The 21,336-nt window shown below is 36.8% G+C and overlaps 2 protein-coding genes across 11 annotated transcripts in view; one reads left to right on the forward strand and one right to left on the reverse strand.

Moving 5' to 3' along the window:
* GIGYF2 (GRB10 interacting GYF protein 2) overlaps nucleotides 1-21,336 on the forward strand; it is a 131,287-nt gene that overhangs the window by 49,481 nt on the left and 60,470 nt on the right. For 9 of the 10 annotated variants that reach the window (XM_006042660.3, XM_025289148.2, XM_044945286.2 and 6 more), the window contains 3 exons: nucleotides 1,566-1,677; nucleotides 5,981-6,092; nucleotides 7,132-7,172. In XM_006042660.3, the coding sequence (XP_006042722.1) occupies nucleotides 1,566-1,677; nucleotides 5,981-6,092; nucleotides 7,132-7,172 (265 nt within the window). The remainder of the gene's footprint in view (nucleotides 1-1,565; nucleotides 1,678-5,980; nucleotides 6,093-7,131; nucleotides 7,173-21,336) is intronic. The other variant, XM_025289150.3, reaches the window with a different exon arrangement.
* Nucleotides 10,950-18,096, reverse strand: KCNJ13 (potassium inwardly rectifying channel subfamily J member 13). Its single transcript, XM_006042658.4, has 3 exons — nucleotides 17,963-18,096; nucleotides 12,776-13,251; nucleotides 10,950-11,572 (listed from the first exon to the last, which is right to left on the reverse strand). Exons 2-3 carry the CDS (start codon nucleotides 13,233-13,235, stop codon nucleotides 10,950-10,952), a joined length of 1,083 nt encoding a protein of 360 aa, XP_006042720.2. The 5' UTR covers nucleotides 13,236-13,251; nucleotides 17,963-18,096.

A 21,336-nucleotide genomic window follows, 5' to 3' on the forward strand; every position in this document is an offset into this window, starting at 1 on the left:
ACCTGAACAAATTCTATTGAATACAGTTGTGATAAAGACAAGCAGTGACAGGTAATGAGGAGAAAATCACCCATATATTAAAATAAGAAATTTAGTAATGAAAGAAGTTTTTCAAACCAAAATTACATGTTGATTTCTTTAAAATAGGAATATCATATTTCATTTAATTTTTGAATCCAAACACAGTGGAAACAGTTTGGACTTAAAAGAAGTAGTTGAATTGCAGAATTTTATTTCCCTGAAATTTAGTTAGCTGCTACCGAATTTGTGTACTTTAGCCTCACGTGTTGTCTCTGTCCAGAGGCCCCTTGCTGCAGCCATGCTGAAGCTGTTTTCCACACTGTACCACACCACTGCATTTTTGCACAAATGTCTTAGGTTCTGTGCTGTGCTTAGTTGCTCAGTCGTGTCCAACTCTTTGCGTATAGTCCATGGAATTCTCCAGGCCAGAATACTGGAGTGGGTAGCCTTTCCCTTCAGGGCATCTTCCCGACCCAGGGATCAAACTCAGGCCTCCTGCGTTGCAGGCGGATTCTTTATCACCTGAGCCACAAGGGAAGCTTAAGAATACTGGAGTGGGTAGCCTATCCCTTCTCTAGTGGATCGTCCCATCCCAGGAATCAAACTGGGGTCTCCTGCATTGCAGGTGGATTCTTTACCAGCTGAGCTATCAAAGAAGCCCAAGTGTATAGAAAGTATTTAGGTAAAGATGTATTCCAACAGTTTTTGAGTTTAAAACTGGCTCATTAAATTGTTTCACATGCCTAGGATTTTGATATTTCATAGATCATTTTCCAGTATTTTTATAATTGCTTCCTGCTTTACCTTTTCCTAAGCCCTGTGTGTTCCATTTATCCAGAAATATTGACTAAACTTATTTTTGAATCCCAGACCTCCTGTCTTCCTGTGTCCCCTCTTCATGTTTGAAGGATGCTCACCCACTACTGTTCTTGTTATATTTGACCCTTTTCCACATTGACTGTGGGTGCAAATGAAGGCTAATGACCAAGTGATTGGGGTTTTGTTTATTCTTCTCAAGCATTCTCTTCCCCTACCCACTTCTTACTTTGCCTTTCCCCATTCATCCCTGATACCTGTCATTCTATTAAACACTAGTTGGAGTTGCTAATTCATATTGATGAGCAGAATGAGGCAAAATGATCAATATTTTTTCCTTTATCCTATTACTGTTGATTCAGACCTTTTGTGACTCTTGCTCATTTCCACCTTTCAGTAGTTAAAGGACCCTTTCAAACCAGATCTCTTTTACTATGTATTCTCTGTTTATTATGATGATGCATACATATCTTGCCTCCTCGTGGGTACGTACAGAACCTAAAGTGGTGTAAGCGTTGGTTGTTCATGTTTGTTAATCTGAAATGTTAGTTTAAAATTTCCAGCTACAACCAGATTTTGGAATGTCTTAGTGTGCCATGTGGTGATCGTTTCCCATCGCTGGTAGTCATTAGATGCCGGTTTATAGACGCTGTGGGAGATGGTGAGGAGCAACATGCAGTTTTATCTGTTTCATCCGTTTTTTTTTCTTTCTTTTCTTTTTTTGGCAGAGAAACTTTTCCATGTCCGTAAATAGTGCTGCTGTCCTGCGATTGACAGGACGAGGAGGAGGAGGAACAGTGGTGGGCGCTCCTAGAGGTCGAAGTTCTTCACGAGGGCGAGGTGAGCTTTCATGTGAAAAAGTAATAACCAAACGGTGGAGACAGAGGAGAGGGAAATAAATCACTGTAAAAATATTTTGATATTTGATTTTCCAAAACTGCCCCTTGACACTAACTGCATAATAAATGTCCTGACCATTCATTTTCGGAACCATTTCTCAGTGTATCTACTCCACAACCCCTGGTTTGGAGTAGAACAGGGTGATTTGAGCCTAGAGACTTTTTTTTTTTTTTTTTTTTTTTAATTTTATTTTTAAACTTTACATAATTGTATTAGTTTTGCCAAATATCAAAATGAATCCGCCACAGGTATACATGTGTTCCCCATCCTGAACCCTCCTCCCTCCTCCCCGAGCCTAGAGACTTGAGTGAATGATTTTAGATGGTCCTAATTCTCTTTGGCAAATATTTGTGATCCATACTCCTCACCCCCAGGGGACCTTATGCTGTGAGAGCCAAAGCTCCCTGAAGTGCCTTGGCTGCTCAGTGGCACCCAGGTCCCTGCAGGCCTCTGTGACTCTGGTCTCCATATAAGGCCATGTGCCTGGAGTGTCCCCAGCCAGAGAGAGGCTTTTGTAAAAGCCGTCTCCTCAGTATGAGACCTTTTTAGGGTGCAGAAGAAAGAAAAAATTACGCAACAATCCTTTATATAATCTGTAGTTTTATATTTTGTAGATTGTCTTTTCTTAGAAGAATAATTGATATTACTTGTTCTTTGATATCGTCTCCCTACTTGGAGTTTGTTGATCTTCTGCTACTTAAGGGCATTCTTAATATTTGTAATATAAATATTTATTTGAGCTTTTACTTCTAAGTTGGCTAAATCATAGCAGAAGTCTCAACATACCTTGCAGTTTTAAAAGGTGCTTTTGGAAGAACTGGATGTCTTCAACCATTGCCTCCACACATTGCACCATCCAGGGTGGCGTGATCATGAATGTGGCGTATCTAAATTCTTTTTTCTTAAAGTTAAGCTTTATGAATAGAGTGATTTATACCCACTCTTTATAGAGACTGTATTAAATTGTGCATTCCTGTGAAGGGGTTTCATTGAGAATGTGGGAAGGCAACTGTTCTGAATAATGAAGAGGTTAACTGAAACTCTACTTGTAGATCAAGTGCTGTTGCTAGGATGTCCATGTGTTTTCCTTCTGAATTTGTCAGTCTCTAGAATGGTGGTTTTTAACCTGGGGAGTTGTTAGAATCATCTATAAAACTCAACAGGAAATAATATCTGCAGCAGAATAGACTGGGTGGTGAGATTTAAGCATGTGTGTTTCAGAAGACCCACAGGCCATTTAGATTCTCAAACGCAGTTAGGTTCTGTTGGTCCAGAAATCTTCTGAGATCTGTGCTTCTTGGTGGAGTGATGATGGTGTTTTGAGGGTGACTGTGGCGTGCTCCTTGGACGTTGCCTGGGTTTTTCTGCAATGGGCTCGCACTGAGAAGAGGTTGCCCTTGGGGAGCTTTTCCTCTATTGCTTTTCAGGGCATGACGGTGAGAGGTCTTATTAATTAAGAAGTGTGGCCCACAGCAGCTGTTTTTTGTTCCTCAAGTGACCACCAGTCTCTAAATAGGTGTTAAAAAAAATTCCAGGTCTAGAAACTGATGAAGCGTTGATTAATTTCTTCCTGCCTTCTGGTTTGAAGTGTATATTGTTAGCACATAGGATAGAACTCTTACATTCAGAATTTAAATGGGACTTGTATGAAAGATAAATACTGTAATAAAAGCAGTGACTTAATTAACATTGATATGAATGGATGACATGAAGCTAGTTAAATGAATGAAGTGACTTAGTGAGAAATACTTCTGACACCATTATCCTAACTGTGATTCTTATTGGTTTCATGAGACCTTTAATCTGTGGTTTTGTTTTCTTCAGTTACTGCTTAATTTTAACCTGTTGGTTAAATAAATAGTGATTAGTGTAGCTTTTTTTTTTTTGGCACGAGCAGACCTGACATCATATGATTGCCCTGGCAACTTGAGAGAAGTTTGTTGTGAAAATCAACTGACTTTCATACTTCAGAATATCATGAAGCAGTAACATTTAAATGAACAGGGAAACAACATGAATTTGTCATCTTTTTATTTTATCTGGTGAAGATATTTAAAAATAAAAGAGTATCTATACAATTGTCAGCCACTGTCTTCCTCATTATTAAAGGAGGTATATTGTAATCCCCCCAAAGAAGAGGGTGAAATCTCAGAGATTAGGACAGTCATTTAAATTTAACTTTATGAAAGATTCTCCATGTTATATTTACTTGCTTCTCCTCATATGGGAACTACTTTTATAGATGATTATGGGCCTTGCACTTTGAAGAGTGTTCCTTACGTTTTACAAGCTGGAAAGCTCTAGAATCACATTGCTTTTTTGTGCCCACTTATAAAGCTTTGGGCTCATAAGGAGGACCCGTGCCAATGCTAGTCATAACTGGCAGGAAATATTTTGTGGTTTGCTTATTTTTCTGGCAAATTTTGAACACTGTTTTTCATATTCACATGTTTCCAGAATAAAATACTTTTTCAGGGTGCTATGTGCTTAATGGTTTTCTTGAGAAAATTGTTCTCTAAAAGGACAGGGGACTTTTTTCTTTCTCCCTAAAAATATCTTTGTAAATATCACCACAGTGTTATTTAACAGTTTGTATTAGACTGTTTTAAGATAGATCTTAAATAATACATCTATATTTCCTAAGGATAGAGGTACAAAACTGTACATTAAATTGAAGTTAAGTTGATACAACTGGAAGGTAACTTTAGGATTATTATAGTTCAACTCGAGTCCTTACTTCCATTTTACAGATGAAGATATTGATACTTAGACTAAAGAAGATATCATTGTTCTATGATTACATACATAAAACTATGCATTATTCTTGTATTCCATCATAAGATCCTATAGAAGTATAATTGTATTCTGAGTCAGTATTTGATAAGTGATGCTAGAAAGTAAAAATACTGTATGGATATTTGAAACAGTTATTTAACTCAGTTGTATTTAGCTTTGGAATGCATTCATTCTTTTATTCAAGATTCATCATTTTTCCTTGGGTGGTTTTTTACTGTTGGAGAAGTGAGTTGGGGATAATGGCTAAGATTTTATCTAGGTATAAATACATACCTAGGCACAATTTTTACCCCCTTCCCCCCAGTTTTCAACTTTTGTGTTGGATACAAATGGCGTACGTTAGTTGGGAAATCCTCACAGCACACAGAAAATATAAAGCTGAAAGTGCATATTGCCTTCTGCCCCCAGATGCAGCATTTGGGTTTATATCCTTCTTGATCCTAACTATGCAGTCATATCATTTATATACATTGTAAATTTTTTTTATGTATTGCTCTTTGGCGTGCTTTAGTCATTCAGAATAGTCATACAGTCATTTAGTCATACAGAATAATGTAGATTCCTTTTAATAGTATCTTATCTTTTGTGGCTTCCTGGTATTCTACTGAACTGGTTTATCAAAATTTGCTTAGCCAGTCCTTTACTGATTTATGTTTCTGTTTTTCAAAAATTTGCAACAAAAATCTCCATATATATATATATTTGCATATTTGTGCAAGTCTTTCTATTAGGATAAATTTTAATTAGAATGTTGAGTCAGATCTGATAAATGTAATCAGATGGCCTTCAGTAAAGGCCAGTGTACATTTGAGCCACTGGAGCTTCTGTAAATCCCGATATGCACACTTTCGTACCGGCTCTATGGTTTGAATTTAGTGCTGCCTGATAGTTTTCTCCAAGATTTGTGCAAATGGGAAAGAGTGCCTTTGGTTGGTGTGGAATATTCTTGAAGAAGTTAGTTCACAAAATTGATAGTTTAGTTGGCCCTATTAAATTATCCTTGCTCTGGAGTTCAAGAAAGGAACATTTATGCCTGGTTTTTGTACTTTGTCTGCTCTCTTCTCAAACTCCTCACATTTTCCATTTTTTTGAAAATAATCCAATAGAGGGTTTGATTTGTCATAATGGTTTACTGATCTTAGAATTTCACTATTGACTTTTCTGTTAAGGAGCTTGATGTTGATACAGTTTCTTGTTCAGGACTGGAACTGGTACTCTTACACAGTTTTTTTTTTTTTTTTTTTAATATCCTCCTCTGGTCTGGCTACTTCACTGCTGTCATTACTGTTATTGGTCTCACAGGTAAAGATTCAGTGGGCCTTGCTAAATATTAAGTGTAGATATCCTGCTTTGTATATAGACAGCACTTCAGAGATGAATGTTTGGTGTTCAGCTTGTGCCAGATGTTGACATCTGACCATCATTTTCTCTGTATTGTTGTTTTCAGGCAGAGGCAGAGGCGAATGTGGTTTCTACCAAAGAAGCTTTGATGAAGTAGAGGGGGTGTTTGTCCGAGGAGGCGGCAGGGAAATGCACAGGTCACAGAGCTGGGAGGAAAGGTAACTGGAGGAGTCACATCTTGGGATAAAGATTCTTGGTGTAAAAGCATTTTTTCTCTGCTTTCTGCAGAGGAGAAGGCTCTCTGTACAGTTACAAAGTTTCACTTTCCAAAAAATGCTACTAATGAAATAAGAGTTATGTTAGACGTGTTTAAATGATCCTTATTTTCTAGATAAATACATTAATATTTTTGTCCCTGCATGGATATTTAATAGTTAATTAAATGTGCTATTTGATTAGTACTCAGTGAGAAGCATTTTCATTTTATTGTTTGTTGCTGTTAATCAAAGCATATTCTCTGTATTGCTTGTGACTTTATATGAAGTCTTTCAAGATGAGCAAAGGCAGTTGCACAGATAATACACAAATATGTCTATGTGATAATATTTATAATATAGAACAATGGGAAATAAGCCAAACAACTTAATTTTAATGTGATTTCTTATAAAATGGCATATTCACACAGTTGTTAATTGGTCTCTAAGTCATGTCTGACTCTTTCCTGACCTAATGAACTATAGCCCAACCAGGCTTTTTTGTCCATGGGAGTTCCCAGGCAAAAATACCAGAATGGGTTGCCATTTTCTCCTCCGGGGATCTTCCCAACCCAGGGATCAAACCCGAGTCTCCTGCATTGGCAGGTGGATTCTTCACCTCTGAGTCACCAAGGAAGCCTTGTCCATAAAAGTTAGGAAGAGTTTGAGAATATTTAATCATGTGTAAAAACACATTCTGAAAGCAGTATATAAAGCTCTGTACATCAGATACCTAAAGTAAAACATGAATTTAATTAAAAATGTACCTAATAAAAAAAGTTTCTGGGTCTATGGAAGCTAGTTTTTGGTAGGTGAGACACTGGATATTTTTGCTTTCATATTTGTGCTTTTCTGTGTTTTCCAAATGTTAGGCAAAAACCATATATTTGTTTTATAATTTGAAAAGGAAATGCTGTTAAAGATAGGAAAGTGGGTGTCATGGATGGGAAATCTTTGTATTACTCTCATTTTTTTTTTTGAAACTTCATTTTACCTTTTCTAGGGGTGACAGACGTTTTGACAAACCAGGACGAAAAGATGTAGGTAAGACTTTCTGTTTTGAAGTATTTTTATGTGGATTTCCATGGCATTAGTTCTTAACAAGGCTCACAAAGGATACCTTAATTAAAAATTGACTCAGTTACTTGCCTCTCTCCAGTAGATGGGGTTGTAACATTGCTTGCATTTAGAGTTCCATGGTTATTTGAGGGCTGTATTGCATGAAACCAAGGATAATAAATACAACCATTAGGATTTACTTGGTTTAACTTTTTAAGTCTGTGTGTTCTCTGCAAGACTTATTCTTTATTAAGGCTACCTTATGAACTGAAATTTCAAGTTAGGAAGCAGCCTATTTACTCCTTTTCCAGTGCCTCTTACAGCTGAGAAGAAATAGAGAAAATGCTAGAAGGTTTGCTTTTGTATCTGAGAGCAAAGGCTAAAACTGTGACAGTTTTTACTTTAGTCATTTATTCATCTGGTCTTTTTGATAAATGATGGTCTTTCTTAAAGGGCAATTTTCACATTAGATCTATAAAAATATTTTATAGTGGCTTTTATTGAATGCTTTTTAATACGATGTTCACTTTGGCTTATTAAACTATGCTAATGATTCTGAACTTTTATAAGTAATCCACTTGTGTTGAAAATGTTGTAAATTTAAAAAAAGCCGCTCCTGCTGTGTCTTGCAGTGTAGCAGAATGGCAGTGCTTGGCTGGTTTGTTGAGACACACTGACATACTGATCGATTGTGAGATACCCTTTGACGGCAAATTAGATAATTTAAATACTGAAAGTTCCAGAATGAGTTGTTCTTTTTAAAATTAGAGACTGTTCTTATCATGTATTTGCTTCTTATATGTGGAGAAATGGGTGGAATTAGAAACATGTGGGTAAGAATTGTGTATGACCTTTGTGAATACCCACAGGAGAATGTAGAGTCAGAAAAAGCCCTGTACTACTCAAATTATAATTTCTGTTCATTAGGAGTCATCTTACAGTAATGATTCTGTGAGGATGGAATTAAAAGATCATTAAAGTAAAATCTAGGTGGTACAGAAAGGTTCAACTCAGTGCATTTTGAAATTCTTTGAAGCAGGCATAGCAATTTTGGCTGTTAGGTTGCTGCTGGCAGTTGGTAATAAGGGCTTGTACTTAAATAAGGTGCTTCCTTGGTGGCTCAGATAGTAAAGAATCCACCTGCAATGCAGGATATCCAAGTTTGATCCCTGGGTCAGGAATATCCCCTGTTGAAGGAAATGGCTTACCCACTCCACTATTCTTGCCTTGAGAATTCCATTGACAGAGGAGCCTGGTGGGCTACAGTCCATGGGGTCAAAAGAGTAGGACGCAACTGAGCAACTAACACAGCAACAACACACATATATAAAAGTGGGCTTTATGGTTTTTGGTATCTGCTTGTCTTCAGTTTATTGGGACTGTTAAGCTGTCTGTATTGGTTTCCACAAGCATTTTTAACATCATTCCATTGTGGTCTCCTGGATCATGTATCCGAGACATTGTGGTCTCCTGGATCATGTATCTGAGATACTGTCACTAATTTCCCAGGTGGCCCAGGTAAGTGAGCAATAGAGCCAAGAGTTAGAGCTGCTGGTCCCACTTTCTAGTAAATTCTCCCTCTTTCAGTTTGCACTCCATTCACCTGAAAGGATAATGGGGCCTTTGTAGAAAACTTAATCCCCGTAACACAGAAGCTGTGATTCTTTGAAGTGAAAGAATCATTTTCCAGAAGCTTTCAATCTCCTAGACAAAAGTATTTGATTGCATTTTTTAGCTGTCTGTTATTACATAGCATTAGTATACCAACAGAGTTTTTTGGGGGGGGTAGTGCGTATGTGTCTAGGGAAAGTCATATCTGATTTTCAGATGCAAAGTTTATGTATAAGTAGTACGGTAGGAGATTCCTTTGGCTTGAATGGAGAAGGTCCTGCATCTGTATTGAGACTGAGAGCCCAGACAGGCCTGTCCACTTCCTAGTTATGCCACTTTGGGCATCCTCTGTGTGTGACCTGCGTAAGTGATGTGAGGCTCTTAGGAGAAAACATACCATGTAAATCTTTAATGCTACTTTATTTTCACAGGTTAGGTGAGTTTTGTTACTTTATTATAGAAATAAGAATTTCTGCTGTCTTTATCTATATTACAGCAGTCTTGAGTTGGAAAATAATCTGTTGTTCTAGCTAGTATTTAAGAATGCCTAAGGTTTTTAAACTGCAAAAGTTCTCAATAATTAAGTTTCTGTGTCCTTGATATACTTTGCTATTATCAGTCTTAGACCACTTCAGAGTTCTTTATTTTTTTCTCCTTTCGGTCAAAGAATAGGAAAATGTGACTTGCTGCTGTGCCCTGCTTTTCACATCTACTTGCCTTTACTGTCTAGAATTTATTTCAAGAAATGATTCCTGTGTGGGTCATCACCAGTGGGGAGGGTTCATCTTTCCCTTTGCCTGCATAGGACTGGATAAGGGAGATTTCAGAAGAGCAGTAACAAATCTGTTTGAAATCTGATAGGGTGACATTTTTGGGTCTTGTTTTGGTTGGGGACCGTTTGATTTTTTTTTTTTTTTTTTAATGGAAATGACAGGTATACAAAGATAGTCTTAAGTTAAACCAGAGGTAAGGGAAAGGGTTCATCCTCGTACATGTAAAATTAAAATAGCAGAGAAAGCATAATTTTCATGGAGTATTAGATTTGGAAAGAAATAATAGAGTTCATCTAGTCCAACCTCCTACTGGTGAATAAACACTCATTTTGTGTTTATAGAAAAAACTATTTGAAGTTTGAAACAGGAATTTGGGTTTGAAAATGCTTCATTGCCTAATTATTTTTTGCTTTTTCTAGCGGAGGTTTTTTCCCTGAATTAAATTATATGTAAACCTTTATATCTACAAAAATATAAATATGTTTGCGTCTATGAGGTTTTTATACCACTGAATGGATCCTAAGTAGAAAGGTAAAGTTTTTACTTTGGTCGGAAGTCATTCAGGTGAATAGTTGTAATTTTTAAATCACTATTTGATTAATGTGCACAATAGCTTTAAAGTAGATAAAATTTTGCATCTCTTTGCCTAATACCACCCTGCAGTTTCCATCAGGCTAGTGCTTATTTTACTTGCTCTGATCACTTTCTGCCACAAATATATGAATATGTGAGTGTGTTTGAGTGTCATGCCCAAATGATTTTACAGTTATGGTTAAATCTATTTTTTGCTGTTTTCTTGTGAATATTTGTTCTTAGCTGTTAAAAATTAAGGGGGTAATATTTACCCCAGTTTGGTTTTATAAAGAACCAAAGGAATGATCTTTGTTGTCTTGAAAAAAGTAGCAGTTTTAAAAGGATTTTCACTAAATATTATGAAATCATCATTCTACCCAGGGAGCTAGGTTTGAAACTAGACTGTTGCTCCAACTGGCAGATGAAAATGAAAAATTTATGACTGATTTACCTAGAGTTCAGCTGTGTGAAGTGTGTCCCTTTCACCTTTATTACAGGCATCATACCACATTCATACAAACTCACCAGCAGCATTTCTGTTGTTATACATAATCTGTTACCTTCATGTTCATTGATTTCAGCAGATAACCACAGAGAGAAACTTTGTATAATGTTATATTTCCACAACATGTATTGTTAGCTCAGCCATTTTTTTAACAGGTGGAGGCTTGATCACCATGATGTAATCAGAAAGATGTAATCAGCATTGGAAAAAGAACATGAGATACGATGAAGGAAAAATAGCTGCATAACTGGCTGAGTGTATTTAATACATTAGAAAATAGGGTGCTAAAATAGATACTTCTTACTCTATCAGTCCTGTTTCAGAGATCTGAAAATTGTCAATGCTTTGTCCGTTGATGTGGATATCCAGGTCAGTCCTGTTTGGGCTCTTGGAGACCAGAGGAGTTTGAAATTCAGGAATAGTCTTGTCAAAATTCTCCATCTTGATTTGATATTCACCTTTGGAGCCTCGGGCCAACAGAGATGCAAAACAGTGATGCAATATGATCTCGGAGGGCAGGTAGGATGTCCTCCTCTGGCACGTTTCTCCAGTGCCTTCCTGCATTGCTGAAAGGAACACAACTAATTCAAAGTGGGGAGGATTTTCATGCTGGAGCAGAGTAGCCAGAGGACTTGATGGTATAATAGAGTGGTAGTAGGTGAGTGGAAAGATAAAGAATGGACACTCCTCAGAACTGATGCCATCAAGGTGAAAGTCCACACTGGTCTGGTCGAGTTTGCCGTTCTCTCGTTCCTGATAGAGCACAGCTGAGACCCGAACATTGGTTAGAGGGCTAGGTCGAGTGTTGGCCACTTGGAAAATGAGATTAGGTTTGCCATCTATGTGAGCTACTACTGCTAAGTCAGTAAAGCGAATTGAGAAAGCTCGATTTTTTGGCCGGGCAATCTTCGCCACAAAGGCACCTAAATTAGAAACCATTGAATTTTTTTTTTAGAACGAACACTAGAAATGTTGTTACCTTTTCTGAATGACAAGGATCTAGCAAATTGTTATACATTTCTTAGTGTCGTGCCTGCCAAATAATTTAGGAATTCAACTTACTGATAATTTCTCATTAGCCTGAAGTGTTTTTCAAAACAGTACATAAATTCTTATTTTAAAACTGGTTTCAAAATGGATAAGGAAAATTCATTTGTCATGTAGAAATGTAAAACTTTAAGTTTGTTACGAGGTCAGAGAGTGGTCATTGCCTATATTCCTACCCCTGCTTTAAAAAAAAAGGTAACAGAAAATAAATGCAATTTAGTTGCCATCAGATTACTTCAAGTTGAAATAGAGATTAGATTCATAAGTAGAATGATTTGGGGTAGGGAAGGGACCAGTAGAACAAGTGGTCCATTGAAGAACTTTTAACTTTGAAATTTATACGAAGCCTTTTTTCTTTTAAAAAGGCTCTGGCTCTCAGGTGATTTGAGTGTATGCTTCAAGTGCATCCTCCTCCCCACCACCACCACCCCCCTCCAACTCTAGATCAGGGTTTCTTAACTACTGCTGTGCCTCAGATGTTGGCAGGCTGGTGAACTCTGTGGACCTCTTATCAAAATTGTGCTTTAAATGCATTAAAGTAAAATACATAAAAAGGAAGCCAAATATATATATGTGTTCTTTCTTCTTGCTGAGGATGTGTGTTCTTGTTCTTTATCATGCAGTGCTGACTGTGGTGCTCTGGGCTCACTAGTATTGAGTAAAGGTTGAAAAGATGAATTCAGGAGAAAATGCTAGCCCAGTAAAGGTTAACAACAACAAAAATCAAATTCCTCTGTTAGGTAAAATGAGTGTCATAATATGCATTGAACACATTTATTCACTTACTCAAGAAAATACTTAGCTCCTTTGAAAAATTCCTTTTAGATTTTTTTATTCATATGTTTCTGGCTACTGTCATAATGATCCCTTTTTTGTTAAAATTTAAATATAAATTTAAAATTTAAATATAGAGTCAAATTTTAAAAAATTTGTCCTTTTGTTTGACCCAAGACTCTTTTCTAGTCTCAGGCATTACTTGTCAATAATGCAAATAAATTATTCTGGAATATGATCGCTTATAACTGACTATACCCATTCCAAAACATTCCTATGCTTTTTTAAAGAACAAAAACAATTACCTGTGATAAAAGCCTCTAGCATGAGGCCTAGCAGCATTTGTATGGCAAGGAGGGCGATTGCACTTGGACAGTCACCACTGGGGAACATGGTGCCGTAACCAATTGTGAGCTGTGTCTCCAGGGAGAAGGAGAATGCTGCTGTGAAACTGGTGATGTACTTGACGCAGATAGTGTGGTTTTCAGGTGGGGCGTCATGATCTAGTCCCAGGTCACCATTCATCTCAGCTAGAACATACCAGAGCACTGCAAAGACAAGCCAGTGGATAACAAAAGAGGCGGAGAAAACCAGCATCATCCAGCGCCAGCGCATGTCCATTAGGATTCCCCAAGCGTCTCGAAGATACGCAAGGCCTGTTTGAGCGCCATCCATTTGAAGCGTGCTGTGACCATCCTTGGTAACCATCCTCTGGTGTCTCTGAGTCAGGAGAGGAGCAATAACTTTGCAGTGACTGCCATCCATCTCAGGCTGTAATGCTCTGAAATCGAGAGTGCATTAGTAAACCCTAAACTGTTTCATAGTTAATATTATTTAAATCTTGAGACTTAGTTTTGTAATTTTTTTTTTTAAAATGCTTCCTCGACTACCAGGCAGGCTTTCCCAGTCTGATAGCTCTTTCTGTTTTCACATAAGCGAGCATTTACTCAGTCATTCGTTTGATAGCTAATCATGGATTGCCTTGAGGTATCTCTTACTGGTTCCTTCAAGGACTGTTAAAGTATTGTTTGGGATTTTAAAAAATTTCTGAGGGCTGGGGTTACCATTCATATCTTTTTTGACACTTTTTTATTTTTCTTGCACAAGTCTAGGCTTCAAGTATGTATTGATTTGACTAAACATTATGTGTAAATAGCTTTTCATAATTATTAGCTTATAACTGAATAATGAAAAGGAATGTTAAATATCTGTTCCTTTTAAAAATAGAAATCGTTTAGAAGTGTAGTGTTTAGCTGACTGAAAATGTTTTGAAGCCAAACTTAGTGCTAGGGTAAGATTAAGCTTTTAGAGATCTGTAGTTCTACTGTATGCTTTATAATTAGCCTATTTAAAGTTTTGTAATTAGATTTTATTTGTTTTTGTTACTTTGTGGCCATTTTCATGGAGGCTTTCCTTCTGTGGCTGGTGGATTGCCACCCTTATGAATATTCTAGATTCTGACTAGATAGTAAATAATTTTCTCTCTACCCAAAATAAGAAACTCCAGGTAGAGATTCCAAGGTAATATTAATTTTGGAAATAAATGAACCAGTAGAAAAAGCTTCAAGTTCAGTGAACTACAATAATCATTAAGGCATCAAATGGCAGTTTTTAAAACATACTAGCTTTTAGCTGTAGTCAGTTTTCAGCTGTGTTTTTGTTTTCTCTGTGTGGTGCATAGAAATCTAACATGTGCTTTCCATGTGACCATCCTTGCATACCACAGAGGTGCAGAGGACTTAGGCAGAGGCAGCCAGGAACAGAACGGGAGATGCGATTTTGCTTCCCTTGGGTGCTCCTTTCTTCTCTGCCTCAGTCCAGTACTTGGGTTTTGTATGTGACTCTCTTTTTTGAGGCTTCTTCCTTCAGAAGTAGATACCCTTGGAAGTGTTGTGTATCACCTTCCTCCCTTTTGAATAACAGTGATGTTTAAGAAGGTAACTGGAGGCATGTGGAGCTAGGCAAGGCTGATTTAATATTTATTGCTGATATTAGAGACATTCTCTTATATTTTCTTTAGATTTGAGTTGCTGATGGAACACTGGGTTGACTGTTATATTTAGATTAGATGGTCATTTCAGTTTCATATTACAAATTTAAAAAATCTTAGGGCCTTAATGTCTTATAATTTATTATCCTAACAAGTTGTCATTATTGTTTTATTTAGTGTTTATTTTTTTTTCTTGGCACACTATTTAATGACTCATTTTATTAGATTTTTTTGATGTTTTAGAAGACCTGATCTCCTCCCTTTTGTAAATTATAATAACAAAATATTCATAAATATTTCATACTGCATTGTCTCTAATTCTTTGGAATCTCAGCAAGATAGACATCCATATCCCATTTTTCAGGTGAGATCACTGAGGGTCAACATTTTCACAGGGCATATGGATTATTTTCCAAGTTTGGCTAACTTTACAGTTGGGTTTTTTTTTTTTAAACTCCAAGAAGCTGCCTAATTTAGAGAGTTTGGCGAGATAAAAGTCTTCTCAAGATAATTGATACTGCATTCACAAGATAGTCTTTGACAGCCTAATTTTTAGCACCTTTAGTAGATGTTCTTCCTGTCCCCATAAATGTCTCAAGTGTCCATTTTAAATCATTGTTAGCTTTATGCGTGATTTTTACGTCAGTAATGATTAATTGGATTCGCTAATACAGATTGTTGATTATGTGCCAGGAATCATACCAAACACTTCACATATATTGACTCATGTGAAGCCAGTAGCTTCACAGAGTAACAGAGTAACTTCTTGGGCTCTTTGTCACTTTATTGGTATTAATATTGTTTCTTATGCGTGCCTGCGTGCTTGGTCATGTCTGACACTTGGTGATCTCATGGACTGTTGCCCGCCAGGCTCCTCTGTCAATGGGATTCTTTAGGCAAAAATACTGGAATGGGTTACCATTTCCTCCTCCATGGGATCTTCCTGACCCAGGGATTGAACCAGTGTCTCTTACATCTCCTGCATTGGCAGGCAGGTTCTTTACCACTGAGTCACCTGGGAAGCCCAATGTTTCTTAACTTTCATACCAATAAGTACCATTACTAATGACATTTTATAGGTAATGAAGCTGAGGCACAGCACATTTCCTAAGATCATAAAAGCAGTAAGTGGTAGTGAATTTCTGCTTAGTCCGTAGACCAGACCAGAGTCAGTGCTATTTTGCCTCAAAAATAGACATGTTGACCTAGTTATTAGCCTTTGTGAATAACACAGTGTTCCATTTGACTAGTTTGTCCAAGAACCCTACTGAGTATTCTTCAAAAATGCTTAGGCTAAGACCTGTGATTTATAGACAAGAAATATATTTTCAATTAAGAAAGACATCTTGCATGGTTTGAAGATTAGTAAAATCAGAATTATTACAGTCTAGTCTTGGATTCTGCAGAACAGTAGAGTTAAAATGTTCAGAAGACAGTTCTTATAAAACATTGCCAAATTTGTAATTTACCAGATAAGAAAATAATTTTAAAAATTACTACTTTCATCGTAATTTTATGAAAGAAAAGACATTCTGACACTTGAAGGATATAGCAATAAATGGTAATTGGCTGCCTGCACCAAGCTGATGAACCGCTATGTGGTTTTGCATTGTCCGTGACTTTGACCTTTATTGTTTCTTGCTTTCTGCCTATTTTGGCAGATGCCCATTGTCGACCTGTACACTAGTGCTCTTCCACTTACGGAATCACTGATTGTTTATTGTGTCACAGTAATTTGTGAGGGGAAAGGTCCATGATTCTTCTTGATTTCAGCCTGCTTCATTAAGTTATAAAATTCATTACCTGAAGAGATAGCCTTTGTATACACACTACAGCTGATAAAATTAATTGTTCTAATTTGGGCCTTTTTTCAGGATTGTAACTTCTTCCTTACAAATTTTGTAGCACTCTTGTTCTAGGTTTTTTCAATTTTTTTTTTTTTTCTCCTGCAACTGAATAAATACAAGGAAAAGCCTGTGAACAGAAGGCTAATATCAAAACAGTGGAGCATTATCCTTTTTATATATAAAACCATCCTAGATCTTGTTTAGATGGTGTTGGAAAGTAGAGTAGTTGAGAGAAGTAAGATTTTGATCCCCACTTAACAGATTACCCTGAATAATTTCGTTCTTTGGACTTGTGTAGTCAGGGTGGTTTAGCGTAACGAAGACAGGGTGGGAAATGTAGCTGACAGGGTTCTGGCTCTGTTAGTTACATAGCTGTGTCAGTTTGGGCAAGCCAGCCAATCCCCTTGGCCAGGTTTCCTTACATTAAAGAGAGAAAGAAAAGAGGGAATTAAATAACATGCCCCTTTAAAGTCCTACATGTTTGTAAACTTACTCCCATTTCCCTCAACTCTTACAGGTTTCTTGTATGATTGTTTTCTATATGATTTTACATCTACTCGTATGACATTTAAAGCATTAAATTATTGTTGCCTAATATATGTAGATTTTCTTTCCATCAAATTTAAAAGTGTTTGATGGACAGACATTATGCTATTGTATTTCAAGGTAATTTTTATATCCCTACAGGCACACAAGTGCTTTTTGAATGTTTTCGTCTTAGTCTGTATTTATGTGATTCTTGTAAACTGGTCCCAGTAGAACGTAGAATAGAAGCTCGGTATGGTTTCCTTGTATTTCTTTGTGTGGGCCAAAAAATATTTGCCCACATATAAATCATTTGATGGAAAAAAATTGTACTTTATAAAAATGATATTTTGGCTGCTTCGTTGGTCATCAAAATAATGAACTCATTCTACTTATTAGGTTGTAGCACTCAAAATTATGTCTTTTATTGTCGTGTTGTAATGCGGTAGCGCAGCTCATATTAAACAGTTAGTTATAAGTAACTACAGTTGTTACGTGATTAAAGTATTACCATATATTTGCTCACTTCTGGTGGAAACACTTTCAAGACTGTAGAGAGAGTCCTAATCCATCTCTCCTGCCCTCCCATAATTGGGACAAACAGTGTGAGTTCTAATTCTGTTATATAAGCTCAGAGTTTCTTTTATATTTTAATTTCTTATTTGTAAAAGTACATAATTTCAGCAGTAATTTCATGCTTAAAAAGAAATTAGGATACTCATTATTTTTCCTATGGGTTAAAAAGATAAAAACAAATTTTTTTTTGTCTTTTTTTTTTTTAATGCTCATTTTTTATTTCTTTAATCCTGTCCAGAAGAAAAAGATATGTTGTTTTTTTTTTGAAAGCCGCTGAATTTTTTCTAGGATTTCTCTTTTCTCATTTCTATATTATAATGCAGAATTAGTACACATTTAGTAAAAGAAGAAAATTTTCAATAATGCTTTCAATAAGACTGTTACTCTGTTTCTAAAATTTAAGGAAAAAGAATAAGGAATGTATAACCCTATAGGTAATGTCTTTGTTTTAAACTACTGGCAATATCTAGTTCTGCCCCTATTTGTCAGTCAGTTTTTTCCTCTTGTTTCCCTTAAGGAAAGAAATAGGATTGAGTAATATCGCAGGTACTCACCAGTTCTTTTGCTGGGTCAGCCTATGTACAGAGGCAGGTCTTGAGGAAACTTTCAGTCTGTCTTTTTGATAAGGTAATTTTAATCTACAAGTCCAGTTTGTAGGTTCTCTTCTTGGACTGGGTTTACAGTTCACATTCCTCTGTTTATAATGTCGTGGGGGCTGGTTTCAAGCTGAAGCTGATGTGATTGGTCACTTGGTCTGCAGGGGGGCCAATTAGCTCTGATCATGTGGAAAAGAATGCTGGTTTGTTAGGAGGTCTTTCTTTGAAAACTCAACACAACTCTGGAGAAAGCCTCCAGAACTGACTTGGAGAAAGGGTGCATTTTTTCCCTCTAATCGGGACCGGTCTTTAGTAAGTTTGCATAATCTTACTTAAGAGTTTATTTAAAAGTTCAAAGGGATAAAATTCCCTGCAAGATTTCCTTTCAGCCGTCTTTCCTTATATAGCATGTTGAAGTGTGAGATGTTTCCTTTACTAATCTTTTTTTCCTCCGTTTCTTTGGGGAACATTTCCTTGGATAAGGACTTTAAGGTATAAGTTAACGAATTGGTTTTATTAGTATTCTTTTCATATCCCATCTCATCAGAATGACTACCATTAATTCTGGAACTAGTAATAGGTTAATTCCGTTACCTGAAATCTTTTGGGGAGGCTGGTAAGGAGGCAGACTTTTTTATTTTTTTATGGCTGTGTACAGAGAGCTTGAATAAGAATACATTTAATTGTTGGTTCCTTGCATTTATCTTTAAAAACACACTGGTGTAAAAGAACTGAAAAAGTTTCTTAAGTCATGCTTCAGTGATCATTGAAGCATGACTTAAGAAAAAGTATGATGACATGCAATAAATACAGTGTTCAGTGTACAGAAAATTAAACTTAATGTCTAAATATAATGTTTAGCTGGGAAATGTCTGTGATCCAGCATTCAGCAACCTCCAAATGAGCTGTGGGATGGCTTTGTATAACGCCTTACTGAGCAACACTTTTCTCCACCTCCGTTAGCTGCTCATTTTAAAACTTTGATCGAATGTCACGTGTAAGGGGATCTGAGGTACAAAGGCTGCAATTGTTCAAAGTGAAGTCATGGATAGCCTGCTGGGGAAATTATTAATGTAGACCAATATAATGCTACTTAGAAGGTGAAATCCGCCTTTGTAGATTCCTCCTCCTTCCCCCCACCACAATTAAAAAAATATATTAATTCCGTCTTTGTTTTATTAATGCCAAGCATTTCAGCACAAGTTCAGACACAGCACTGGAAACTTTGACCTTCAGAACTAGAGAAGGTAAAAGCATCAAGCAGAGACTTGTGATGTGATGCGCCTTCTCTGTATGTTCTGGTAGGAATTACGCTTTGTATCGATTGCCAGGTAATGGCTTGGGGTCGCAGAGGGAAACCAGAGCTAATACAGTGTGATTCTGCCTTTCATAAAGAGGTACTGAAAGTGCATCTGCCATGTGTCTTGAATAGATGTTATAATAAGCAAAATAATAAAGATTTTACCAAAATTAGAAGCCTCTTTCCGTAATATATTGAGACAAATGATTTACAAGATGATTGTCAAGAAAGAAACATCTCAAATAAGTGTTCTGGTTTCTGCATTTTGCACTTTGAAAGTTAGCTGTGATCTGTAAACAGTGATTCTTAATTGCTAACTGAATGGAAGTCGTAGACCTGTTGAGGAGTGCTTCCTCAGGGGCTTAGCACTCCCCTTATAATAGCCTGAGCAGTTAAATTCATTGGTGTTTGAATTTAATAGCACTGAAATGAGGTTAGCTGAGTTGAAACTGATATTGATACTGATATTAGACCAACTTCACCCAAAAGTAAGTGGGCCCTCCTATTGAAACAGAACTAGTGATTTAAATTGGAGATGGCGCTAAAACATTCTATAAAGGAACATTGAATATTTTCCCCTGAAAATTATAATGATTAAGAAAGATACCAAGATCAGGTACATTATTCTTTATTAAATAAATTCAATTCTGTATCCCGAAAATGTTTGCTTTGCTTTCTGGCTAAACCATTCCAGTATATAACCCGTATTTGTACCACATTGAACCTGCAAGCAACAAAATTTTTAGTTGTAGTGCAATGTCTTGCCTGTGTACATATGTCATTTCACAAGTTTTCAACTTTAGCCATGGTCCCCAGTGCTCTTTCTTCCATAGTGTACTTCACTTTCTTTAGAAGAGGCCTGGTCTCTTTCCAGTTCTGCATTGAAGCCCACTGCTGATCATCTTCCCCAGAGATTTCAGGCAGCGTCTGCGTATATACTAGCAGATGACTGAGCTCAAGGGTTATAGGACTGTGGGGCGTATTCAGACCACATGAGGTCTTTTTCAGAGTCTCATATACTGCAGCCCCTCCATCTCTCTTCCAACTGGGAACTGCTGTGTTTGCAGGACCGTGTTACCACTGGAGCAGATTATGACCCTCCTCAGGGGTTAGGATGGGAGAAAAATTGCAAATCTCTGGATATAGACTTAAAACTACTCCATCCTAGTTACCCTGAGTTTTGTTTACAATTGAGGGGGAAAAGAAAATATCAGTACCTGGATGGGATTCCCTTTCACTGTTTTTTCGGTATTAGGAAATATTTTTAGTGTTAATCAAAGAATCTGTATCTGAATAGAGGAATACAAAGTTACTTGTTAGAAAAATTTGCACATAAACAAGCTTCAAAGTCTGTCCCATAATTCCACTTTTGCTTTTGGAGTTTGGGCACTTGTAAGTTCCAAGTCTCACAGCTGTAGATTTTGTTGGCTGAGTGCCCTTTTGCTCCATCTGAAGTTTTCCATAAACACCATTTCTGGCTGCAAGTCAAACATGCACACAGGTGCCCTTTTACTGCTCTTTCTCCTTAGGAAGTCTACTCAATTAGACCAGACTAAAACCAATATTGCGTTTTAATTTTATATTATTTTTAGAAGAGTCCTATTTAGACTTAATACATTAAGGCAGAAACAACCAACTGTCTACTGCCATTGGGGAAAGTATATATGTAGTACATTGTATTTTAGCACTTTCTGTATATCTTGAAGATGTATGAATATAAAATATACAGTTTTTACAGGTAGTACAGTTTGCTCATAGAACTGTTATATGTTTGCCATATTGAATGCCACTTGTATTTCTTTACCTTTTAGGGGTCATAGATACCTTTGAGACTCTGGCAGAAACACTAGACCCTTTTCCCTGAAAAAAAGACAAAGGCATGCCCGCATGCTGTGTACTTTCAGTTTAAGGATTCACTACCCCCAAGCTCTCTTGTTGGCTGTGGTTATGAATATTTGGTTCAGGCTTCAATTTTTAAGTTATTTAATTATGTTTACTTTTAATCATCTTGTTTACAAGTTAATCTGTTAAG

Source organism: Bubalus bubalis, chromosome 6 (genome assembly GCF_019923935.1).
Source record: "Bubalus bubalis isolate 160015118507 breed Murrah chromosome 6, NDDB_SH_1, whole genome shotgun sequence".
Classification (NCBI taxonomy): domain Eukaryota; kingdom Metazoa; phylum Chordata; class Mammalia; order Artiodactyla; family Bovidae; genus Bubalus; species Bubalus bubalis.